Here is a 20,949-nt window from a genome sequence, read left to right on the forward strand (position 1 = left end):
TGCATTGTAGAACAGATTTTTATTTAATTTTATTCATCATAGTTTTTGTATTATCGTGCAAAATGTCGAAAAAATACGACTGGAGTACGGAACCCTCTTTGCGCGAGCCTGTCTCGCACTTGGCCGGTTTTTTTGGCTGTTGTGTAGTTAAAATAAATCGAATAACGCAAATAAAAACGTATTCCATAATAAAGCATACTTGTACAACCAAGTACAAGCTGTGCCTGTTTTCGAAACATTTCCCACCCAAAGATGCGGCCACGTTCTCGCCCTCATTATCTTGTTATTCATTTTGAAGATAAATATTTTTCCGCGCTCATAACTCAAAGAGAATAATTTTTCGTTCAACTCATTTTATTTATATCACTGGAAACTGCTTTAGGGCCAAAACACACACGACTATCTAAGAAAGAACAAGTTGTAGTTAAAAAAATTAAAAACCCTGCCTGCCACAAAATGGTACCATGCGGCCACCATATTGGTGTTACCTCGTAATGATTATAAAGATTCTAACGATACCCCATACATCTAAATATGTTCAGGCGTTTAGAAGTTATGGTGGAATCATATAAAGAAACTCACATACATACATGAACCCTGAAAACATTACACTTCTCTTTTTAGGCAGTCATATAAAAAGGAAAAATCTTAATTAAAGGCAATTTAGAAACTACGCGGCGCTTGCACATTTCACTTCGCATACATGTACGATATTCGCAGCGATGTAGTGAGCCTTCTGGGCTTCTGTTACATTGATAGTAGGTACGCTCTAATGTTGCCAAAGTCGTCATTCAAAGTGGGTGTTGCTAAAACGTGCGATTTCAATCGCTGTTTTTCGCAAACAAGCGATTTAGCACCAATGCACAGTCGTAAAATCGCTGATCGTCGATGCTACGAGTATCGCGTGTGCTTGAGCCCTAGAGGGTATTCGACAGACGTTTTTTTTTCGTAGGTTCATGAATAAAATGCCTTATCAATTCGCTGAATTCCGTGTTCAATACAAAATATGCTTTCGATTGAATGAGTATTTCATCCTTTTATTTCAGAAATATTATTTTGATATCGATTTTATCTTCCTGCTTACTGCCTACTATACTTTCGATACTTAAAATAAAAAACTTAATTATTAAGTACGTAAATAACCAATATTTACGATTTATTATGAGTATATTATAGTAGGGGATTAGGGAACATCATTCGCATTGTTTCGATCCGCCTTATGCAGTCGATTCTGACACACGAATTTCCATCTATCTTGCGCCCTTTTTATTCTCTGCTAAGTCCTTGCGAATCTCGGCCCGGTCCGCTCTAATTGAGACTGTAAAGTTACGCCTCATTTATTTAATTTCGTTTCTGTTGTTTTTTATAAAAGGAAATGGTGACTGACAGATTGACTGACTGACTGACTGATCTGTAAACGCACAGCTCAAACTACTAAACAGATCGGGCTGAAATTCGGCATGCAGATAGCTATTATGACGTAGGCATCCGCTAAGAAAGGATTTTTGAAAATTCAACCCCTAAGGGGTGAAATAGGGGTTTGGAATTTGTGTAGTCCACGCGAACGAAGTCGCGAGCATAAGCTAGTATAAAATAAAAGTATTTTCATTCTCGCATTCGTTTACTCATATTATGCATTAATTCATTTAATTATTTATTCATCTAGGTAACTTAGGAGTACCAAGTTGCAACTCTACAATCACTGGCCGTGAATGAAAAATCAAGAAGGTATAATGACTAAGTATCGACTTTGTATTACTAGCCAATCTCTTTGGAAACAAAGGGTTTTTAATTTTTCCATTTGTGTTTTGTGTTGAATATCATAATTATTATTACCAGCGCAGTCTATTGTCTCTTAGTTTAGGCTCTGCTGGATTTGTACAGCTTTCTTAAGCTATTACAATAGGACTTATTTCCATGTTAATTTTCTTACTTTATATTTAGATCCATTGTCTGGTTAGAACGGTGTAAAGAAAGCTGAATAAAGGTTGCGCGTCTTTGTCTACGTGGATATGGTTATCTCGTATGTCTTTTCCGGGATAAAAAGCGGCCTTTGCTTAAAGTTAACGTAGTCTAGAAAATTAAATTAATTAAAAACCCTAACTACTCCACTATAATTAAAAGAATAATCTTTGTTTTACTCTATAGTTTTGTTGTCTTTGTTGTTCGAAAGCTTTTATATTCGAAATACGCTAAAAAAGCTTTTCAGTACACAAGTTAAGCACATTTCCGCGGTCCTCTGAAAGCTTTGCTTTCTCTCCAAAATTGGCTTTGGAGAGTATTGTTAAAGATGTGACATGGCTGTGTCTCGTTCATTTTGGTATTGACATTCAAATTTTCGGTCTTTTATTCAAAGCTTTTTTATATTTTGACTTGTTCCTAGGATATTTTCCCGTCGAAATTGGTAAATGACCTTTCGGCTCCATACAATAAATAATTGCCCGATTGCATCTTTATCTCCGATATTATCTTAAAGAAGTAAGATTTCGACGACGTTATGTATGGCTGCAGCTAGGGTTCCCAAGCTCTAAAATACACAAGCCGACTAGGCACTATATTAAGCTAGACATTTTGCCCTAAAAGCCGGACATGTCTTTGGAAGTCTCTCAGGTGCAATTCCAAAAATATAATACTTTTTAAAGCAAAACATAACCTTTTTAAAGTTGGACATAGCTTTTTGATTAAAAACCCCATTTATTATTTATTTATTTATTTTTATTTTGTTTATTTGAAAGTAATCAAGAGCGTAAATACATAATTATTATTTAAATTTAAATCTAGGTATAACAGAAGGCCAAAAGAGATTACTTAAAATTATAATTAAAACTATTTTAACAGAATAGATGTAGAATAAATGTAGGTATACCTATACAATAATTAAATTACAAGTGAGTTTTAAGTTGATATGTCAGTTTCTGCCGCACTCAGAGTCGTTTAATCGTTACTTAGGTTTAGTTAAAACGAGACAGAGCTATAACTCTCACATAAATCTGTCTCGTTTTAACTCAATCTTAAGTAACGATTACCAACTCTAAGTGCGGCTGTTAAACAGTTTCTCCTTTCATGTGCTGCCCATGACTTGTGCACGTGGAATCTAGGTTTGATAAACAGTTGTTTAAGTATTTCACTCTTAAGATCTATAACTATATCCATGAGAAAAATCACGTGAATCTGTTGATCTATTGCCGCGTGATTGAAAGACAAAGGCGTAAAAACCGGCCTAGTGCGAATCAGACTCACGCACTGAGGGTTCCGTAGTACAATCGTATTTTATCGACATTTTGCACGATAAATCAAAAACTATGATGCATAAAAATAAATACTACTAGATCTCGTTCAAACCAATTTTCAGTGGAAGTTTAGGTAAGTACATCATATATATTTTTTAGTTTTATCATTCTGTTATTTTAGAAGTTACAGGGGGACACACATTTTACAACTTTGGAAGTGTCTCTCGCGCAAACTATTCAGTTTAGAAAAAAATGATATTAGAAACCTCAATATCATTTTTGAAGACCTATCCATAGATAACCCCGTACACGTATGGGTTTGATGAAACAATTTTTTTTGAGTTTCAGTTCTAAGTATGGGGAACCCCAAAATTTATTGTTTTTTTTCTATTTTTGTGTATCTTAATGCGGTTCACAGAGTACATTTATTTACAAAGTTTCAACAGTATAGCTCTTATAGTTTCCGAAAAAAGTGGCTGTGACATACGGACGGACAGACAGACATGACGAATCTATAAGGGTTTCGTTTATTGCCATTTGGCTACAGAACCCTAAAAATGGCTTGGCTTCCCGCAGGAAACATTTGTTTTCCTGGAGGGAAAACACCGAGTAGAAATAAAGGAACCTTTGTTACTTTCAGAACTTTAACTATTATCATGCAAAATATCACTTCGAACTGTTGCTCCATTGCATTGTGACAAAGATAAACCAACAAACAAATAAAGTTTTACATTTATACTAGCTGATGCCTGTAACGGCGTGTAGTCGGCGTGAATTTAGGTTTTCATAAATCCCGCGGAAGCTTCCATTTTCCGGGAGTTAAAGAGGACAAACCAACAAACTAATAAAAAATCATTTTCACATCCATACTAATATTATAAACGCGAAAGTGTGTCTGTCTGTCTGCTAGCTTTTCACGGCCTAACCGTTCAACCGATTTTGATGAAATTTGGTACAAAGTTAGCTTATGTCCCGGGGAAGGACATAGGCTTTTTATCCCGGAAAATTCCCACGGGAAAAAAACCTAAATCCACGCGGACGAAGTCGTGGGCATCATCTAATCAGTACCCTTATTATAAATGCGAAAGTGTGTTTGTTTGGTGGTTTATTGGTTTGTTGGTTTGTCCTTCAATCACGTCGCAACGGTGCAACGGATTGACGTGATTTTTTGCATGGGTATAGATCAATAGATAAAGACCTGCAGAGTGACATAGGCTACTTTTTATCCCGGAAAATAAAAGAGTTCCCACGGGATTTTTAAAAAACCTATTTCCACGCAGACGAAGTCGCGGGCATCAGCTAGTTTATAATATAATGAAGTAGTCATATTTAAGATTTGTTCATATAAGCGGAAAATGATTTATATCCTCATTCATTATGCCTTGAGCTTCGAGTGTTTATAGTGTACACAGTTTGTGCAAACGTGGTTAATGGACTACGATTATAGTGGTGTTCATTAAAATGAAATGAAAAAATTCTTTATTCAAGTAAACTTTCACAAGTACTTTTGAATCTTCGGATGCATCTACCACTGGTTCGGAATGCCTTTCCTACCGAGAAGAACCAGCAAGAAACTCGGCGGTTGCTCTTTTCAAATATTTGATATACAATATTATGCTATGAATAAAAAACCGGCCAAATGCGAGTCAGGCTCGCACAGTGAGGGTTCCGTACTACAGTCATATTTTTTCGACATTTTGCACGATAATTCAAAAACTATGATGCATAAAATTAAATAAAAATCTGTTTTAGAAACTACAGGTGAAGACCTTCCATATGATACCCACTTGATATAGTGACTCACTTCGAAAGTTGAAAATAGGTACTAATTATTAGTTCATGACCACAATTTAATTTTTTTTGTGTGATCTAACCCTAAATTTGCGGTTTTAAGATTTTTCCCCAAATGTCAGCTATAAGATCTACCTACCTGCCAAATTTCATGATGCTAGGTCAACGGGAAGTACCCTGTAGGTTTCTTGACAGACAGACAGACAGACAGACAGACAGACAACAAAGTGATCCTATAAGGGTTCCATTTTTCCTTTTGAGGTACGGAACCCTAAAAAGTATTTGCAGTGCATCTAAGTGGTGGAAGGGCATATTCGATACACGCTTATTAAGTACTAGCTTATGCCAGCAACTTCATCATAGTCATATCCCGATTCGACAACGTACAACAAGTCGCAACTCTTACACAGCCGGGCATTAGCTAGTATAGGCTAGCAGGCAATGAAAATTATATAATTTACTTGCTTAAATGTGGAGTATAAACAAAGCTGAAGTTAACATTACTAAAGCATTAATTTGATTAGCAAATTAAATTAATGGATTACAGATTACACTTTACAGCAGTTTGCAGATACGAGTGTGTTAAACAAGCAATCAATTAATTATTCTCTCAGAGTTGTTACATTTTCCTGTGATAATAATTTCCTCTCTGAATGTGGCACTAGGTATTACTATTGCACAAATATTAATTTAAATAATTTAATGTAATGTAATTATATCATTACCTTAATACAAAACTAATAAGAGTGTTTATAATGATTATCTACGCTCATATTTTAAAATTCTGATTATGAAATATTTTGATTTCACCTACTTTATTCACATACATCTATAATATAATAAAAAATATTATAATACTGTTTTGCTACGAAAATATTGCAAAATAATGCTTTAATTTTTTTTTCCGTTACGATTGAGTTCCTGGACTTTGGGTTCCTGACTTTTTATTTGGGTCGTGGTAAGTGATGGGCGATGGCATCGCAGCAGGCGTACTGTAGTGCTATCATGATTGACCATAGACATCACTGAATTTTGGCGCCATACGCAATATCATTTAACTTTTAAATTTATTATTTTTGCTAGTCAAAACTTTGCAAGTGGTTTTCATTGCTCGAAAAAAATTCTTATAGCTGTGATCTGCAGAAAATTTATCTCCACCCAAAATTCTGGAAATAGCAACGAAAATGGCCAACAATCTTTTGCCAGCTAAATCAAGAAAAACTTATGACAATTTGTTACTAAGATTTTATGGTTTTAAGATATGAGTTTCGATAAAGCAGTGTATGATTTTAGGTAGTTTATAATTATAGGTAGGTATTAAAACACTCGTGTGATACTATTAAAAAACTCTCCTAGTAGGTTGTTTTTAAACCCACGCTCGTGTTTTAATTACCCCTATTATGCAACCGTTATTATATTATATTTCTTTACTGTTTTAGATTTAGGTTTTGAAAAATCCTGTGGGAATTTTTTGATTTTCCAAGATAAATAATACCTATAATATTATGTCTGTTCTAGGTAAGGGTAGTTTTCACTAAACCCATAACCCATAGCTAAATCGCTTGAAGGCACGGCTTTTCCGGTAACTAGCCACGGCCGAAGCCTCCCACCAGACCAAAACACCAAAACATGAACATGAAATCTGGATTGAATCAACAGGTAATGGGATTTTTTGCTTGTTCAGTTAGTTATTATAACTGGAGTGTTTCCGGAATGAGCAAGACGAATCAATGGGCTGGCTGAAGTACATTTAAGTGATTTACTGGAAACGGCATAATCGATGAATGTTAATTAACTAGTCAATTAAACGTTAGAAGAAGGCTAACTTATGTTTAAAAAAAGCTGAAATCAGACATCATCCTCAGCAGATGCTGATTTCTTATTGCTATGTTTACTCACTGACTTCTGGTTTGATGGGTGTCATCAGGCAGCCGTTTCTAGTTACCACCATGATAGAAAAACCGTGCCGCTTAGCCATTTAGCTATCCCATTCAGGCTAGTCATAAGAAAGCTCAGAGTCACTCAGCGGGCGATGGTGAGAGCTATTCTTCGAGTTTCTCTACGTGATCAAATCAGAAATGACATAGCTCAACGGATTGCGAAGCTGAAGTGGCAATGGGCAGGGCACATAGTTCGTAAAACCGATAGACGTGTGGGTCTCAAGGTGCTGGAATGGCGACCTCGCACCGGAAGACCCCCCCTAGGTGGACGGACGACATCAGACGAGTCGCAGGGAGCCGCTGGATTCAGGCGGCGCAAGACCGTTGCGTGTGGAAGTCCCTACAAGAGACCTATGTCGACGTCTATCGGTTGATGACGATGATGATGATTCAGGTTAGCCCACTTCCACCTAAGACTAATTCATCATCAGGTAAGATTGCAGTCAAGGGCAAAAAAAAAAACAATTAACCTCTGGAACAGAGCAAATTGGTGTTGAAATTATTTGCTTGCTCTGTTAGTACATCGGGTATTCCCGGAATGAGCGAGCCGACTTAATGGGCTGGCTGAGTTCACTTAAGTGAAAATGGGACCGGCATAATCGATGAACGTTAATCAACGTGTCACCCGCTTCATAATTGGTTTTTTGCTACCGTAACGTAATTATATATAGTAAAATTTTATTAATCTACCCTATTTTATGAGCTTCATTTAATTAATAGGGTAATTATACTCATATCCGTACCGTAAGCTTAGTAGGTATGCATCATTTATGCGTTCATTTTTAATTTTTCTATGTATTAAAGCTGCCGACCCTCAGACTTTAAATAAACAATTAGGTATACCAGCAACAAACTGCTTGAGAAACAGCGCATAAAATAGGAATATAATACTCGTAACTATACAGCATTGAAAAAAGTTTAGATTGAATCCATTTTTCAATCAATTAATCAATCATTTTTGTAAGTAAAGTTAAATTTGACACGTTTATCGATCGTTTATCGATTTAGTACTGCATGCTGTTCCCGTTAACATTTGAGCGAACGTTAGTTAATTATCTCGGTTTGAACAATCCTGTAGCACTCGAGGCTTGGGAGTTGTTTAACAAGCAAATAATTATAATTAAACTTAGTGCACTATCAGTGCAGCTATCGGGCGACATAGCTATACCTAATAAACCGACTTACCTAATGAATGATTGAAAGAAAGAAAAGATAAAAAGAAAAACGTTTATTATTTAAAGCTGTGCCACACATTACCAGTTAGACCTAGTTACAGTAGGTCATACCGGCGCCTCTAATACTTGAGTAGTAAACTCAAAAATACCTCAAGCAGAAGAAGCAGAATGACCGTCGATCATTTGAGCTTTACTGAACTTAGTCTTAAATTATCAAATTTTAGTTACAAAAACAAAAAAAATTGTTTTAAAAGTCTAATTAAATAAATTTTCTAATGTTGAAGCAGATTACTCAATACTCAACGAACATCAAGACTGCTTGTCTATAATCGCTCAATCAGATAACTTTTGATATAGTTTTTGCATTTCACGAAGGCGAGTGGCTCGTGCTTGTGTTTAAGTCGTATCGGTATAAGAAAGTAACACTAAATGTGTGTGTTTGCGAGCGCTTGCCCGCGACTGATTGGTCCGACATGCACGCACACTTACATAATGCCCATGTATACGACGTAACCACAAGTATAGTTCATGGAGGACACATGCAGGAACCATCTCCCAACACCATAAAAGACCTGAGAATCGACGCCAATCCATGTGCAAAAAATCATATTGATCCTTTGCTCCTACGATCAAAAATGGTGTCGATGCGTTGCTTAGTTTATGCTCCGCTCCGTGATTGAATGACAAACTAACGAACATTTGCGTTTATTATAATATCAATAGGGATACTTGATCCTTTCAATACATTGTAATTTGTAGGTACCGATGTACAATAATGCTGTATACCAAAGTATGCTGAAAATATTATGGCCGCCTTACCGTAACACTTGCAGTCTAATAGCAGCCATAACGTTATTTATGGCGTGATGTATATCGGTTTAAAGTTTCATGTATTTCATACGTTTTAATGCATAGCGGTTCAGTCATAGCGCTACACCTGAGGCCTTAGTTACTGTGGTAATAAAAATGTAAACACGCTTGAAATATAGGTAAGCACAGCTATGTATTTGCGGCGCTTGCGTTTGAGACTCTGGGCCCATGGTCATCGGACACGAAAGCTTTTATAAACGTCGTGTCCCAAAAGCTGATCCGCGCGTCTGGTGACCCAAGAGCTGGTGCTTATTTCGCTCAACGGTTGAGCCTTGCCGTTCAGCGAGGTAATAGCGCCAGTGTTTTGGGCACAATGCCCATAAATGACCATTTGGACGGCGTATATTTTTTGTAAATATAAATTATTTTTAGTGATAAATTTTTCTGTATGTTTTATAGACTAGAGATAGACTTTATTTGTAAAATGATATAGTGGTAATAATAAATTGTATTTAATTCATGAGCACAGCTTGTCAAATGTCAATATCTACCTAATCGTAAATGTGTTTGCTTATGCGTAGAACTACATCTAGACTCTTGTATATCCCTCTGTGATCTAATATAGTCGGTAATAAATTAAATTATTTTTTAATTTTTAGTGTTTGTGTTTGTTATTGAAGTCGGCTTTTAATTTTTTTTGATGTTTTTTTTTTATGATGTTAACAGCGTTATCTATTTGTTATTGTGAAGCTATGTTAAAAATCTGATGCCTATTAAAATGAAATAATTTCGTTTCTTTATAACATTTATCTAATTTTAGTATATTTTGTTGTACAAGTACAGGATATAACTGAAATTATATACAAGTTCCAGTTTCTAATATGTAGATAGCCGTTTTTGACGTATGTCGTCGAATTCAACATGCACTTTAAAGCCCTCATTTCGTATGAGAGTCCCCCTGAAATTGATTTCTCGATCCCTGATTGAAGGACAAAATGTACAAACTAACACACTTTCGCATTTATAATATGGGTATTGATTTGCGTCAATATAAATAACACATATAAATAATTGGCTTTTACATACCTACCTACACCCATACCTACACCACACACAAAATCCTATTACAATGTAAATGATAAGCAAGCTTGGGAATGAGTTGCTTAACGGATTGTGATAGTTCTAATTAGTTTCAATAATTTTGTAAAGTGGTGATAATAAAAAGAATACCCGGCTGAGTTTGTTGTGGGCTCTTCTCAGACCTGGGCGCGTTTGGAACCCTCGTAGCTTTAGTTTTAAGTTTGCGTAATTATCACCACTATATCTTAGAAATCCAACATCTGACCATCAAAAAGCGTTATTAATTACCTATTTTGAATAAATCATTTGACTTTGACTTTGACTTTGTAACGGGTCTTCTTTATTAAACTAATTATATCGGAGTCATTAGCAGGGTAAACGTCTGAAGAAGTTTAATTAAATTATTTCAACTAGAAAACAGAAAACCTCGTGATCTTAATACCTACTCCTTAATTATTTTCACATCATACTTTGACTGAAAGTTAGCATGTCTAATGAGTTTACAAGTTTAATACCTACTACTTGAAATTATTTATGTGCTTAGCAGTAGGTATTGTATTCGTGTTTACAATACCTATTTTAAGTACAGTACGCGGCCGAAAGTAATGTACATCGAATTCGGCTAGGTATTGAGTCATTCAGTGTGTAAGAATTTTCTTTTTAGGGTTCCGTACCTCAAAAGGAAAAACGGAACCCTTATGGGATCACTTTGTTGCCTGTCTGTCAAGGAACCTATAGGGTACGTCCCGTTGACCTAGAATCATGAAATTTGACAGGAAGGTAGGTCTTATAGCAGACATGAGGGGGAAAATCTGAAAACCGTGAATTTGTGGTTACATAAAGTAAGATTACTATACCGAGTGGGGTATCATATAAAAGGGCTTTTACTTGTACATTCTAAAAAAATTTTTTTTAGGCATAATAGTTTTTGATTTATCGTGCAAAATGTCGATAAAATACGATTGTAATAACCCTCAGTGCGCCAGTCTGACTCGCACTTGGCCGGTTTTTTTTTATTAAGTGAGATCACAAAATGTAATGATTAGAAGTGATATAATTACCGGGTTTGATGGCTTAACGTGCTTTCCGAGGTACAGAGCAGACGAAAAGGACTGATATAAGCGCTCTCTTAACCAGGCCATGCGTCCCCCAATTATTACGCCTCTTTTTTCTAACACGATTATCAATAATCTAATAATACAATCCTAAACCAGGGTTCACCGACTCTCCCAGTCACTCGTAAGCCGTAAACCGGCAGTCCGTCACAAAATGAGATTACTCGCACAATGACTCGGGGACGGAGATGGGCTATCAAATGATAATGGATGATCCGAAGGGGCCTGGGCAGTCGCTGTCAATCTGCGAAACAGTCACGTAACCTACCATCATATAAATATCTTTACAAACTCAAAGTGCGTTGAACATCTCCAAATATACGTTTATCGAGTAAAAAACATTGTATTTTAAACGGAGCTAATAAATTGTGCGTAGTTTATAGATTAAACTTTGTCCCCTTAATATCAATGAGTGGTGATAATAAATTATGACAATGATGAGACTGGTTGAGCGTCCAAGGAAGAACAGTGTTAGAATTTTATCATAGACATGGTAATGGGCAGTGTTTTTTGTGATTTTCTGTAATTTTCGTAATTTCGTGCAACTTTTTGTGATTACGTGCAAATTTTTCGTGATTTCGTGTAACTTTTGTGATCTTTTCACCTCTGGAGGATATGCCTCATAGTGGATTGTAAGAAAAACACCAGTGTCAAGTTAACAAGTAATTTTTTCACGTAGGTATGTACTTACCTACACATACACGAGTGACTTACGTGAATTTTTTCTATACTTTGCTTCCAATAGTGACGTAACAAGTTTACTTACAGTAAAAAAGTAGGTACTATTGTATTGAGTTCACAAGTAACTTGTTCTAGTAAGTATGTAAAAATTCACGAAAATCACTCGAGTATTTTGTAGGTACCTAAAAATTACACGAGTGATTTTCGTGGATTTTTTTCCTTGCATTGCTTCCAAGACTGACTTAACAAGCTTACTTGCTCTAATCCACAATCTAAAGAGAAAATCTGTGTAAGTAGTAACATGCGACGTGTAAAATTTCTTTTTCTTGCGGATTATAGCAAAGTAAGCTTTGTGTTTCTTATAATAATTTCTGAAAATTCTTTTGGTTTAGTCCATCTATACCTGTAGATCCAGCGGTTTGAGTTTTGCCTGTAAAATTAAAAGTAAGTACATGTATAGACGTGGCATTACACGTGGTATATAAAAATAGATCAATAGGAATTTTTTCCATTATAATATTTATTCACGAATTTTATTCAAGTACAATGGTTTTATTATAGCTACTTCGTTTCTGTTCTTCTTCTTCCCAGCGTTTGTCTCGACATACGCCAGGGTCCGCTTTTCTGCTAAGTCGTTTCCAGTTCCACTTTGCACGGTCTATACTATAGATACAACGGTATCCGAAGGGAGGACGGGGAGGATGCTATAGACTCTATAGCATCCTCCCCGTCCTCCCTTCGGATACCGTTGGAAGAAATTATTATAATTAGGTAATACTAATAGGAAATACTAATTTCAAAAGTGTCAATCAAAATAATCCATATACTATAATTATAAATTCGAAAGTGTGTCTGTCTGTCTGTCTGTTTGTCTGTCTGTCTGTCTGTCTGTCTGTCTGTCTATCTGCTAGCACGGCTCATCCGATTAACTGATTTCGAAGAAATTTGGTACAGATTACATTACAATTACATACAATTTGGCATCCCGGGAAAGGACATAGGCTACTTTTGATCCACGATCAACCAGTTCCCACGGGATTTAAAAAACCTAAATCCACGCGGACGAAGTCACGGGCATCATCTAGTATTAAAAATAAATTTTAAAAACCAGATGTTGTCAATGTTACATGCGTAAAAGTGCGAAAAATATTTCGAATTCTTTCATAGCACACCATGCATTGCTGGATACATCCGTGTAGTATGAGTCGAAAATATCAGTAAATTTCACGTTCCTTCTGAATGTCTCCTTTCAAAAGCATTTCATTTCAAACGAGAGAATTTTTCAATTGAAATTTTACAGTTTTCCGATTTAGTAGGTAACGTTGTCCCTTTTGAAAGGAAATGCTTTTCTGAATGGAAGGAGAAAATAGGAAGAAAATTTCTCGCAGACTAACATATGTAATTAATTTAGCGGTGGACTCTCTAATTGTACATAACTAGTTAGTGCAGTCCGTCCGTAGAAGAACATCCTGGCTTAAGCACCTTCGCCAGTGGATCAACATGAGTACAAGGTCACTGTTTAGGGCAGTGGTGAAAAAATCCAGTTAGCCTTAATGATTGCCAATCTCCGGTAGGAGATGGCACTAGAAGAAGAAGAAGATGTAATCCTAATATTAATATTAAGAACTTATCTAATACTTTCTGAAATCAAAATTGTTAGTAATAATTTTGCATAATTTTACTTAGGAAAATTATTAAAAATTGTGAGAAAAATATGTAGGTTGTTAATATTAAGACAAAAAAGATTTAATATTTTGTAATTCCCTTTGAAAATTGGAAACCGTTTGCAGCGCCGTGAATATAACTTTATAATCAAGAAATACTACACAAAATTTTAATCAAAAGTCAGTACTTTTGATTAAAATCTAGTGTAGTATTTCTTGATTATCTTAATATATGAAAGGGAAAGGTGACTGACTGACTGATCTATCAACGCACAGCTCAAACCACTGGACGGAAATTTGGAACGGGCTGAAATTTGGCATACAGATAGCTATTATGACGTAGGCATCCACTAAGAAAGGATTTTGAAAATTCAACGCCGAAGGGGGTGAAATAGGGGTTTGAAAATTGTGTGGTCCACGCGGACGAAGTCCCGAATATAATCTAGGGTCCTTATAAAATGTAAAATCTAATAATTAAATAGCATTGTATTCTTGTTCCAGGGTGGTCAGAGGATGCCTAAGAACATGACCTAGTGCCTCATGAGCGCGGCACTCCCCTACACGCCGACCTGACGAATACAGACTCACGTGAGTTAAGCCTAGCGCCCATTAGGCTGCCGAAGCAATTGCATTTATTTGGCCTCATATTATGATTTTATTGCTAGGTCACGGTAAAAACGTGTTATGCGCAAAAAATATAGGTATAGGTACGCTTGACTACAACCACACCAAATGATAGGTTGTATAGAACCCATCCTGGGTTCTGATTTTAGCTGTCTATGTATCGACATGCTCAATAGTACGATCTATTGTTATCAAAGCCACACGCGTCTGCATTTCAACTTATTCGGATCAGTATAGTACGCGACAAGTCGAGATGGAAATCATAGAGGGAGCGTCCCGCAAACCTGCATGGCCCTCGCGCTAACCTGATGCGGGTGACGTGCGGATGTGCGGGGCGTCCCCCCGCCTCATACCCCGATTGCTATTTCAACCTGTTGCGGACTATAGGAGTAGCCGAAAAACTATTTACCTACCAATTTCAATGGATACAAAAAAGTCAAACTATTAATGATAATAATTGGTTTATACTTCCGCCTCTACATACGACTATTCGGGAGGTCAGGTGTTCGGTCCCGGGCACGCACCTCTAACTTTTCAGAGTAATGTGCATTAAACATCACTCGCTTTAAGGGTGAAGGCAAACATCACGAGGAAAAGGAGAGTTTTTCTCAAAAATGTGTGAAGTCAGCCAATCCGCACTTGGAAAGCGTAGGCTATGGCCAAACACTCTCATTCTGAGAAGAGACTGCTTAGTAGTGAGCCGGCGATGGGTTGATGATGATGATGATTATGATGACGTACTTCTTCCTGGGTATTATAAGAGGTAGAGCAAATAATATAAACCCACACTGTAGTCTGTAATGAATATAAATTGTAACGCAACCGGAGGAACCTTGAACCGTTTCGTGATTTACCCACTCGTGTTTCCGACCTTCGCGAAAACGGAAGGCTGTATTGCATAGCTATAATTATTTATAGTGGTTTCTAGCTATTATACGCGACTTTATCCACGTGGAGTTTTATTTTTAGGGTTCCGTATAAAAGGAACTCTTATAGGATCACTTTGTTGTCTGTCTGTCTGTCCGTCTGTCCGTCGTGTCTGTCAAGGAAACCTATAGGGTACTTCCCGTCGACCTAGAATAATGAAATATAGGTAGGTAGGTTTTATAGCACAAGTAAAGGGAAAAATCCGAAACCAGTGAATTTGTTGTTACATCACAAAAAAAAATATTAAAATGTGTTCATGAACTATAAATCAGTATTTTCAATTTACGAAGTAAGTATCATATGAAAGGGCTTCCTGCAAATGGTAAAACAGATTTTTATTTATTTTTATATATAATAGATTTTGATTTATCGTGCAAAATGTCGAAAAAATACGACTGTAGTACGGAATCCTCGGTATGCGAGTCTGACTCTTGACACTTGGTCGGTTTTTTTGAGGTTCCTTATCTCCAGAGAAAAAATTAACCCTTATAGGATCACTTTAGGATTTAAAATAGGTAGCAATGTCTTTAAAGGAAAAATCTGAAAACCGTGAATTTGTGAATCACAAAAAAAATAAAAACTGGTATTTCTTGTACTGTGGTACGGAATCCTTCGTGTGCGAGTTCGGCTTGCACTTCACTGGTTAATTTTTTATCTTTATAATGTTCAAGAAGGTATATTTCGTCGTCTGTCCTGTGTCCACCTAGTGGTTCAAGTTCGCCATTCTAGCCCTTGGGACCCCAACATCCCAAACGTAGCATACGTATCGAACGTAGCATACGTAGCAAACGTAGCAACGTAGCATAGGAATAGAGTGCATTTATAATTTGAATTTTAGCAACGCTGTGCTTTTCGGTTCAAGTTCACCATTCTAGCACCTTGGGACCCCAACATTCCAAACGTAGCAAACGTACCAAACGTAGCATACGTAGCAAACGTAGCAACGTAGCATACGAATAGACGGCATTTATAATTTGGATTTGCTTAAATTATCTTAAAATTATAATAAAAAATTGACCATAGTACACTTGACTACTGAGTAGTAGGAATAATATAGACAGTTCGAGATGGCACTCGGGGAGGGAACGCCTCGCACACCCACACAACCCCCGCACTAACCCCGTGCGAGCAAGCGCGGGTGGCGTGCGGGTGCCATCTCAACCTGTCGCGGACTATATTCGAGCTAAATTGCTTTTGGCAATTGCAAAAAAATATTAGAATTCCTTTACATGATAAAATTCCACGAGCGCGAAGTTTATGTACTCTATTTCTATTTTCAGTACACAGAACCAAGTGAGCAAAATATAAAAGAAAACCTCGTTAAGATTGCTATCTAGGGGAAATTACTTTTGGAGAAATGTTTTGAAGGAAAGCTTTATGAGCAACTAAATGATGAATGAATGGAGTTAATTTAATCTTATGAACATAATACAATATCTATTGTACGCATAATTATAATCCCTTGCCAATGAACATGGTGGATATTAGGATGAGCAACTTTACACATAGTATTCAAAGTCAAAGTCAAAGTCAAATGATTTATTCAAAATAGGTAATAAATAACTCTTTTTGATGGTCAGATGTTGGATTTCTAAGGGTGATAATTATTACGCAAACTTAAGCCTATGACACTCTCCAGGGTTTTATCTATACCCATGCAAAAAATCACATCAATCCGTTGCACCGTTGCGACGTGATTGAAGGAGAAACCAACAAACCAATAAACCAACAAACAAAAACATCGCATTTATAATAAGGGTACTAATATACATAAGGCTACTAATTCGTCTTAATTTAATGGCTTTGCTTGTGCTTTGCCGCTTTACTCACGATGAGCTTTTTGAATTTACTTTGAATCGTCAAATGAGTGTTCATAATAACTGCAACAGATCATCAATTTTTTGTTAAGTAATAAATAAACAGATGAATGTTTATAATTTTACTTTCCGTTCCGGATGTTTAAAATTCGTTCCAGTGGCAGTTAAATTAAAATTAAATTCCGATTATAATCTGGGCCCAACAAACGACAAGTAGGAATGTGATGTGACCTAATGTGTAACATTCGGTTCAAATGATACATGAGGTCAGTCGTCAGCTTTATAACTGTAAAAACTCGATCGGACGACAAAATTAAATTTTTCAAGCATTTTCAGCCAAATTATTAATCTAATCTACTTTTAACATTATTTTATTTTATCATCATCATGAACCTATCACCAGCCCACTTCCACGCTGCCAAGTGCGGATTCGCTGACTTCATACACCTTTGAGAACATTATGGAGAACTCACGATGTTTTCTTTCATCGTTAAAGCAAATCATATTTTATAAATTAAGCCATAGTCTGCGACAGGTCAAGATGGCAATCGGGGAGGGAATGCCCTGCACACCCACACAGCTCTGCGCCTACCTGGTATGGGTGAGTGCGGGTGACGTGCGGGTGTGAGTGGTCTCCCGCCTCATACCCCGATTGCCATATCGAACTATCGCGTACTATAATGAATCGCTTCGCTTCGAAAATGCAATCTCCGAAAAGTTAAAAGTGCGTGCCCGGGACCGAACTTTGGACTCCTCGAATGGAATAGGAGGCAGACGTTTAAATCAATTGGCTATCATCGCTTTCTTTACTGGTTTGTGATTTGATTCTAATCCAAGTACGTAAATGAATGGTTTTGTATTGCTATTTGTACGAATAGATCAAAGGCAACCTTTGAGATGACACGAAATCCAATTCCGCGTTAATTAGTTTTGACAATTGACGCTGTTTAATTATATCTTACAATTCAATTTGGCCTAAACTGCGTTATTCGTAGATGGTTTAATTAAATAATTGATCATGTTGCTCTATATTACCAATCTTGTGCGTACTTAGATAGATACATAGATAGAAATACTTTATTGCACACAAATATTAGATAAACATGACAAAAAAAACAAGAAACAGAAAACTAAAGAACAATTGTCTGCAAAGGCGGCCTTATTGCTCAGAGCACCCTTTACCAGGCAACCTTTGCTAATAGGAGAAACTAGGTGTGTTGGATAGTACTAATATGCAATACACAGAAACTTATCTAGTACTAAAATATGTACATCTTCTTCTATGTATAAAAATGTTTTGCTAAATGTGTTGCTGATCGCAAATCTCGAGATAGGCTAAACCGATTTCGCTAATTCTTTTTTTATAATATTTCTTGAAGTACGAGGATGGTTCTTACGGAGAGAAAAATTTAAAAAATTTGAATCGACTGTTAGGCGGTACGATGTTAGCCGGGGCAGCTAGTATATAAATAAATGAATAATTAAATTAGTAATTAAGTGAAAATTTCCAGTCTTATTTTTATTTATCCAGTGGCTTCTGGTGTCTTCCTTGATTTCGCTTGCCCACCTAGTGGTTATCTAGCTTTGTTCCCCGTCCATGACTACTGAGGAATCAAGTTTTATTTTTTATTGAGGTATCTGGATTGGCTTTATAGAGGCCTGTTTATTGGGGTAAGCTGAAGCGACATCTATAATTGAGAAATACCTTATCGATAATACAACTCTGCTTATCAAATTTAAGATCTTCTACTATATTATTTGGATAAAATACCAGCTTGAGTTGGCCCTCCCTGTACTTAATTCTTGAGTGCCCAATAAACTTTCATACCTACCTAACCTATAGAACGGAAGAACTGCAGGCCTCTTTGTAAAACTCGCGGGTAGATAAAGTCAGTCTACCTAATCAAGTCAAGGAAAAACATCCTATTATGTAAGTTGGGTACGTTTCTACATAAATTATATTAGACGTTTTTTAACGGGCCTTTCACATCCAAGATTACCTTGCAATTTGTACGCCGCGAAAGCCACGAAAATTGAATTTTCGCCAGGAAAATTATGAGTGAAAAGATAATACACTTGTTTCATAGAGAAACTTTGCGAAACCCTCGGGTTGAACAGGTTAATCTTTTGCCGAGTTATTTCCAAATTGCACCGTTAAAACGAGTCTTAACATTTAAATTTCGCATTTTCTTTCTTTTTGATTAGCTATATGGCTAAGGGCCTATTCCCAATATACAAAAACTGCCAAAATGTCTCTTGATACTCACCGATGATCTGATACTATATTATGTTATTTGTGTATAGGTACTACAACATGGTGCCGCGTTGGTTACTGGCCTGCTGCGTGGTGCTGCTCGCGAGGCCGGCGCACCCGCAGGGCGCGCAGCAGTGCCCGCCGCAGAACACCATCACCCCCTGCAGCTGCACCGTCAAGAAGAACGGCCTCGATATCCTCTGCGAGTTCACTGAACAGCAGCATATACAGAAGGTAGGCTTCGACCGTTGAAAAAAAAAAATGCTAGTCTATGAAGTTTCCCCAAGAATTTAAAAGTTTAATAATCATTTCTTCATTATGATAAACCCATCGTCAGCTCACTACTGAGTGCGGGTCTTAAGTTGAAATCTATAGACTTTAGATAGATACATTCAGTTTACGAAAAAACGAGACAGATTTATGTCTCGTTTTACCGATATGTGTGCTATGTGCCGTAGGTAAGTCTGTCTCGTTTTACCTCTAAGTAAAGTACCCCTTCACCTGACCAAATCAAAATAATCTCTAGCGATCTCAACCTGAACCGTAAAGACTTTAGAAGAAAGCGGAAGTGTCTATGTAGGCACGTTTTTACAGCTGATCGCTAAAGTGATTTTCATTTTTAAGCACGGAATGCTTTAATTCCGGAAACGGCTTTCTTTTAATTTAATTGCTAAAAGTGACGTATCTTTCTTCAACTGAAAATCAGGGATTCCACATGGTCGATGCCGAAGTGAAAAATCCATATCCATACTAATATTATAAATGCGAAAATGTGTCTGTCTGTCTGTCTGTCTGCTAGCCTTTCACGGCCCAACAGTTTAACCGATTTTGATGAAATTTAATACAGAGTTAGCTTACATCCCGGGGAAGGACATAGGCTACTTTTTATCCCGGAAAATTAAAGAATTCACACGGGATTTTTAAAAACCTCAATCCACGCGGACGAAGTCGCGGGCATCATCTAGTCAAGAATAAAAACATTAGGTAGGTACTCGCTTATTTCCCTGGCATTTCAGAGATGTGCTTGTCTATTTTATAGACTAAGTATTCTCTAAGATTCATATATTTTAATCCATCCTAGAGAAATGTTCCATTTACAACTCAGAAGTTACAGGACTCAAAGATTTATATATCTATTACGGATGTTAATTGAGGCCATGCAACTCGAAACTAAACATTTTCACAGAAATCTGGCAATCTACAGACAGATATTTGTTACTAGAATGTATAGCTACAAAATTCAAATGAGAACTACGTTTGTATGGAAAACGCTGGGAAGCGTTTCAGGAAAACTTCTAATAATACCTTTATTGTTACAGGCTATGAACACCCTCCGATCCAAGCCCATGATCATATTCTATCTGAAGCTACGACACAACAATCTAGCGAAATTGCCTTCGTACATATTCCTGAGTTTAGACATTCGCCATCTTACCGTACACAACAGTAGCTTGGCAGTTATAGAGGATTCTTCACTTAGCTCTATTGGTGAGTTTGCATGAATTTTAGTTTATGGCGAGGTCATAAGTATTGCGGCGGTAAAGCTTTCCTAAGTACGCCGTAAAATCTAGGCTAAGGCATTTGCATTTTTAGCTGTAGTACTTACAATCAGCTTCAATCAATCGAAAAAGCTATTTTATGAAATAACACTAAGTTAAACAGGTATTATTATCAAACTAAAACATTATTATTTATCATATCACTAATATCAAATCATTATTGATATAAAATATGTATAATAATAATTGATAAGTCCTCCGTTCCTAAGGTTATTGTGGGCATTAGCCTCCAGCAATTACAGAAATAATGGTGTGTTGAACTAAATACAGCACTGTTAGAAA

At 36.6% G+C, this 20,949-nt stretch overlaps 1 protein-coding gene across 4 annotated transcripts in view; it reads left to right on the forward strand.

Moving 5' to 3' along the window:
* The window catches only part of LOC117996577 (leucine-rich repeat-containing protein 15), a 121,180-nt gene that overhangs the window by 86,064 nt on the left and 14,167 nt on the right, over positions 1-20,949 (forward strand). For 2 of the 4 annotated variants that reach the window (XM_034984664.2, XM_034984666.2), the window contains 3 exons: positions 13,988-14,074; positions 19,159-19,342; positions 20,428-20,596. In XM_034984664.2, the coding sequence (XP_034840555.1) occupies positions 19,169-19,342; positions 20,428-20,596 (343 nt within the window). In that variant the 5' untranslated portion in view covers positions 13,988-14,074; positions 19,159-19,168. Of the gene's footprint in view, positions 1-11,349; positions 11,821-13,987; positions 14,075-19,158; positions 19,343-20,427; positions 20,597-20,949 lie in introns of those variants that run through there. The other 2 variants (XM_034984663.2, XM_034984665.2) reach the window with 2 other exon arrangements.

This window comes from Maniola hyperantus, chromosome 3, assembly GCF_902806685.2.
Source record: "Maniola hyperantus chromosome 3, iAphHyp1.2, whole genome shotgun sequence".
NCBI lineage: Eukaryota > Metazoa > Arthropoda > Insecta > Lepidoptera > Nymphalidae > Maniola > Maniola hyperantus.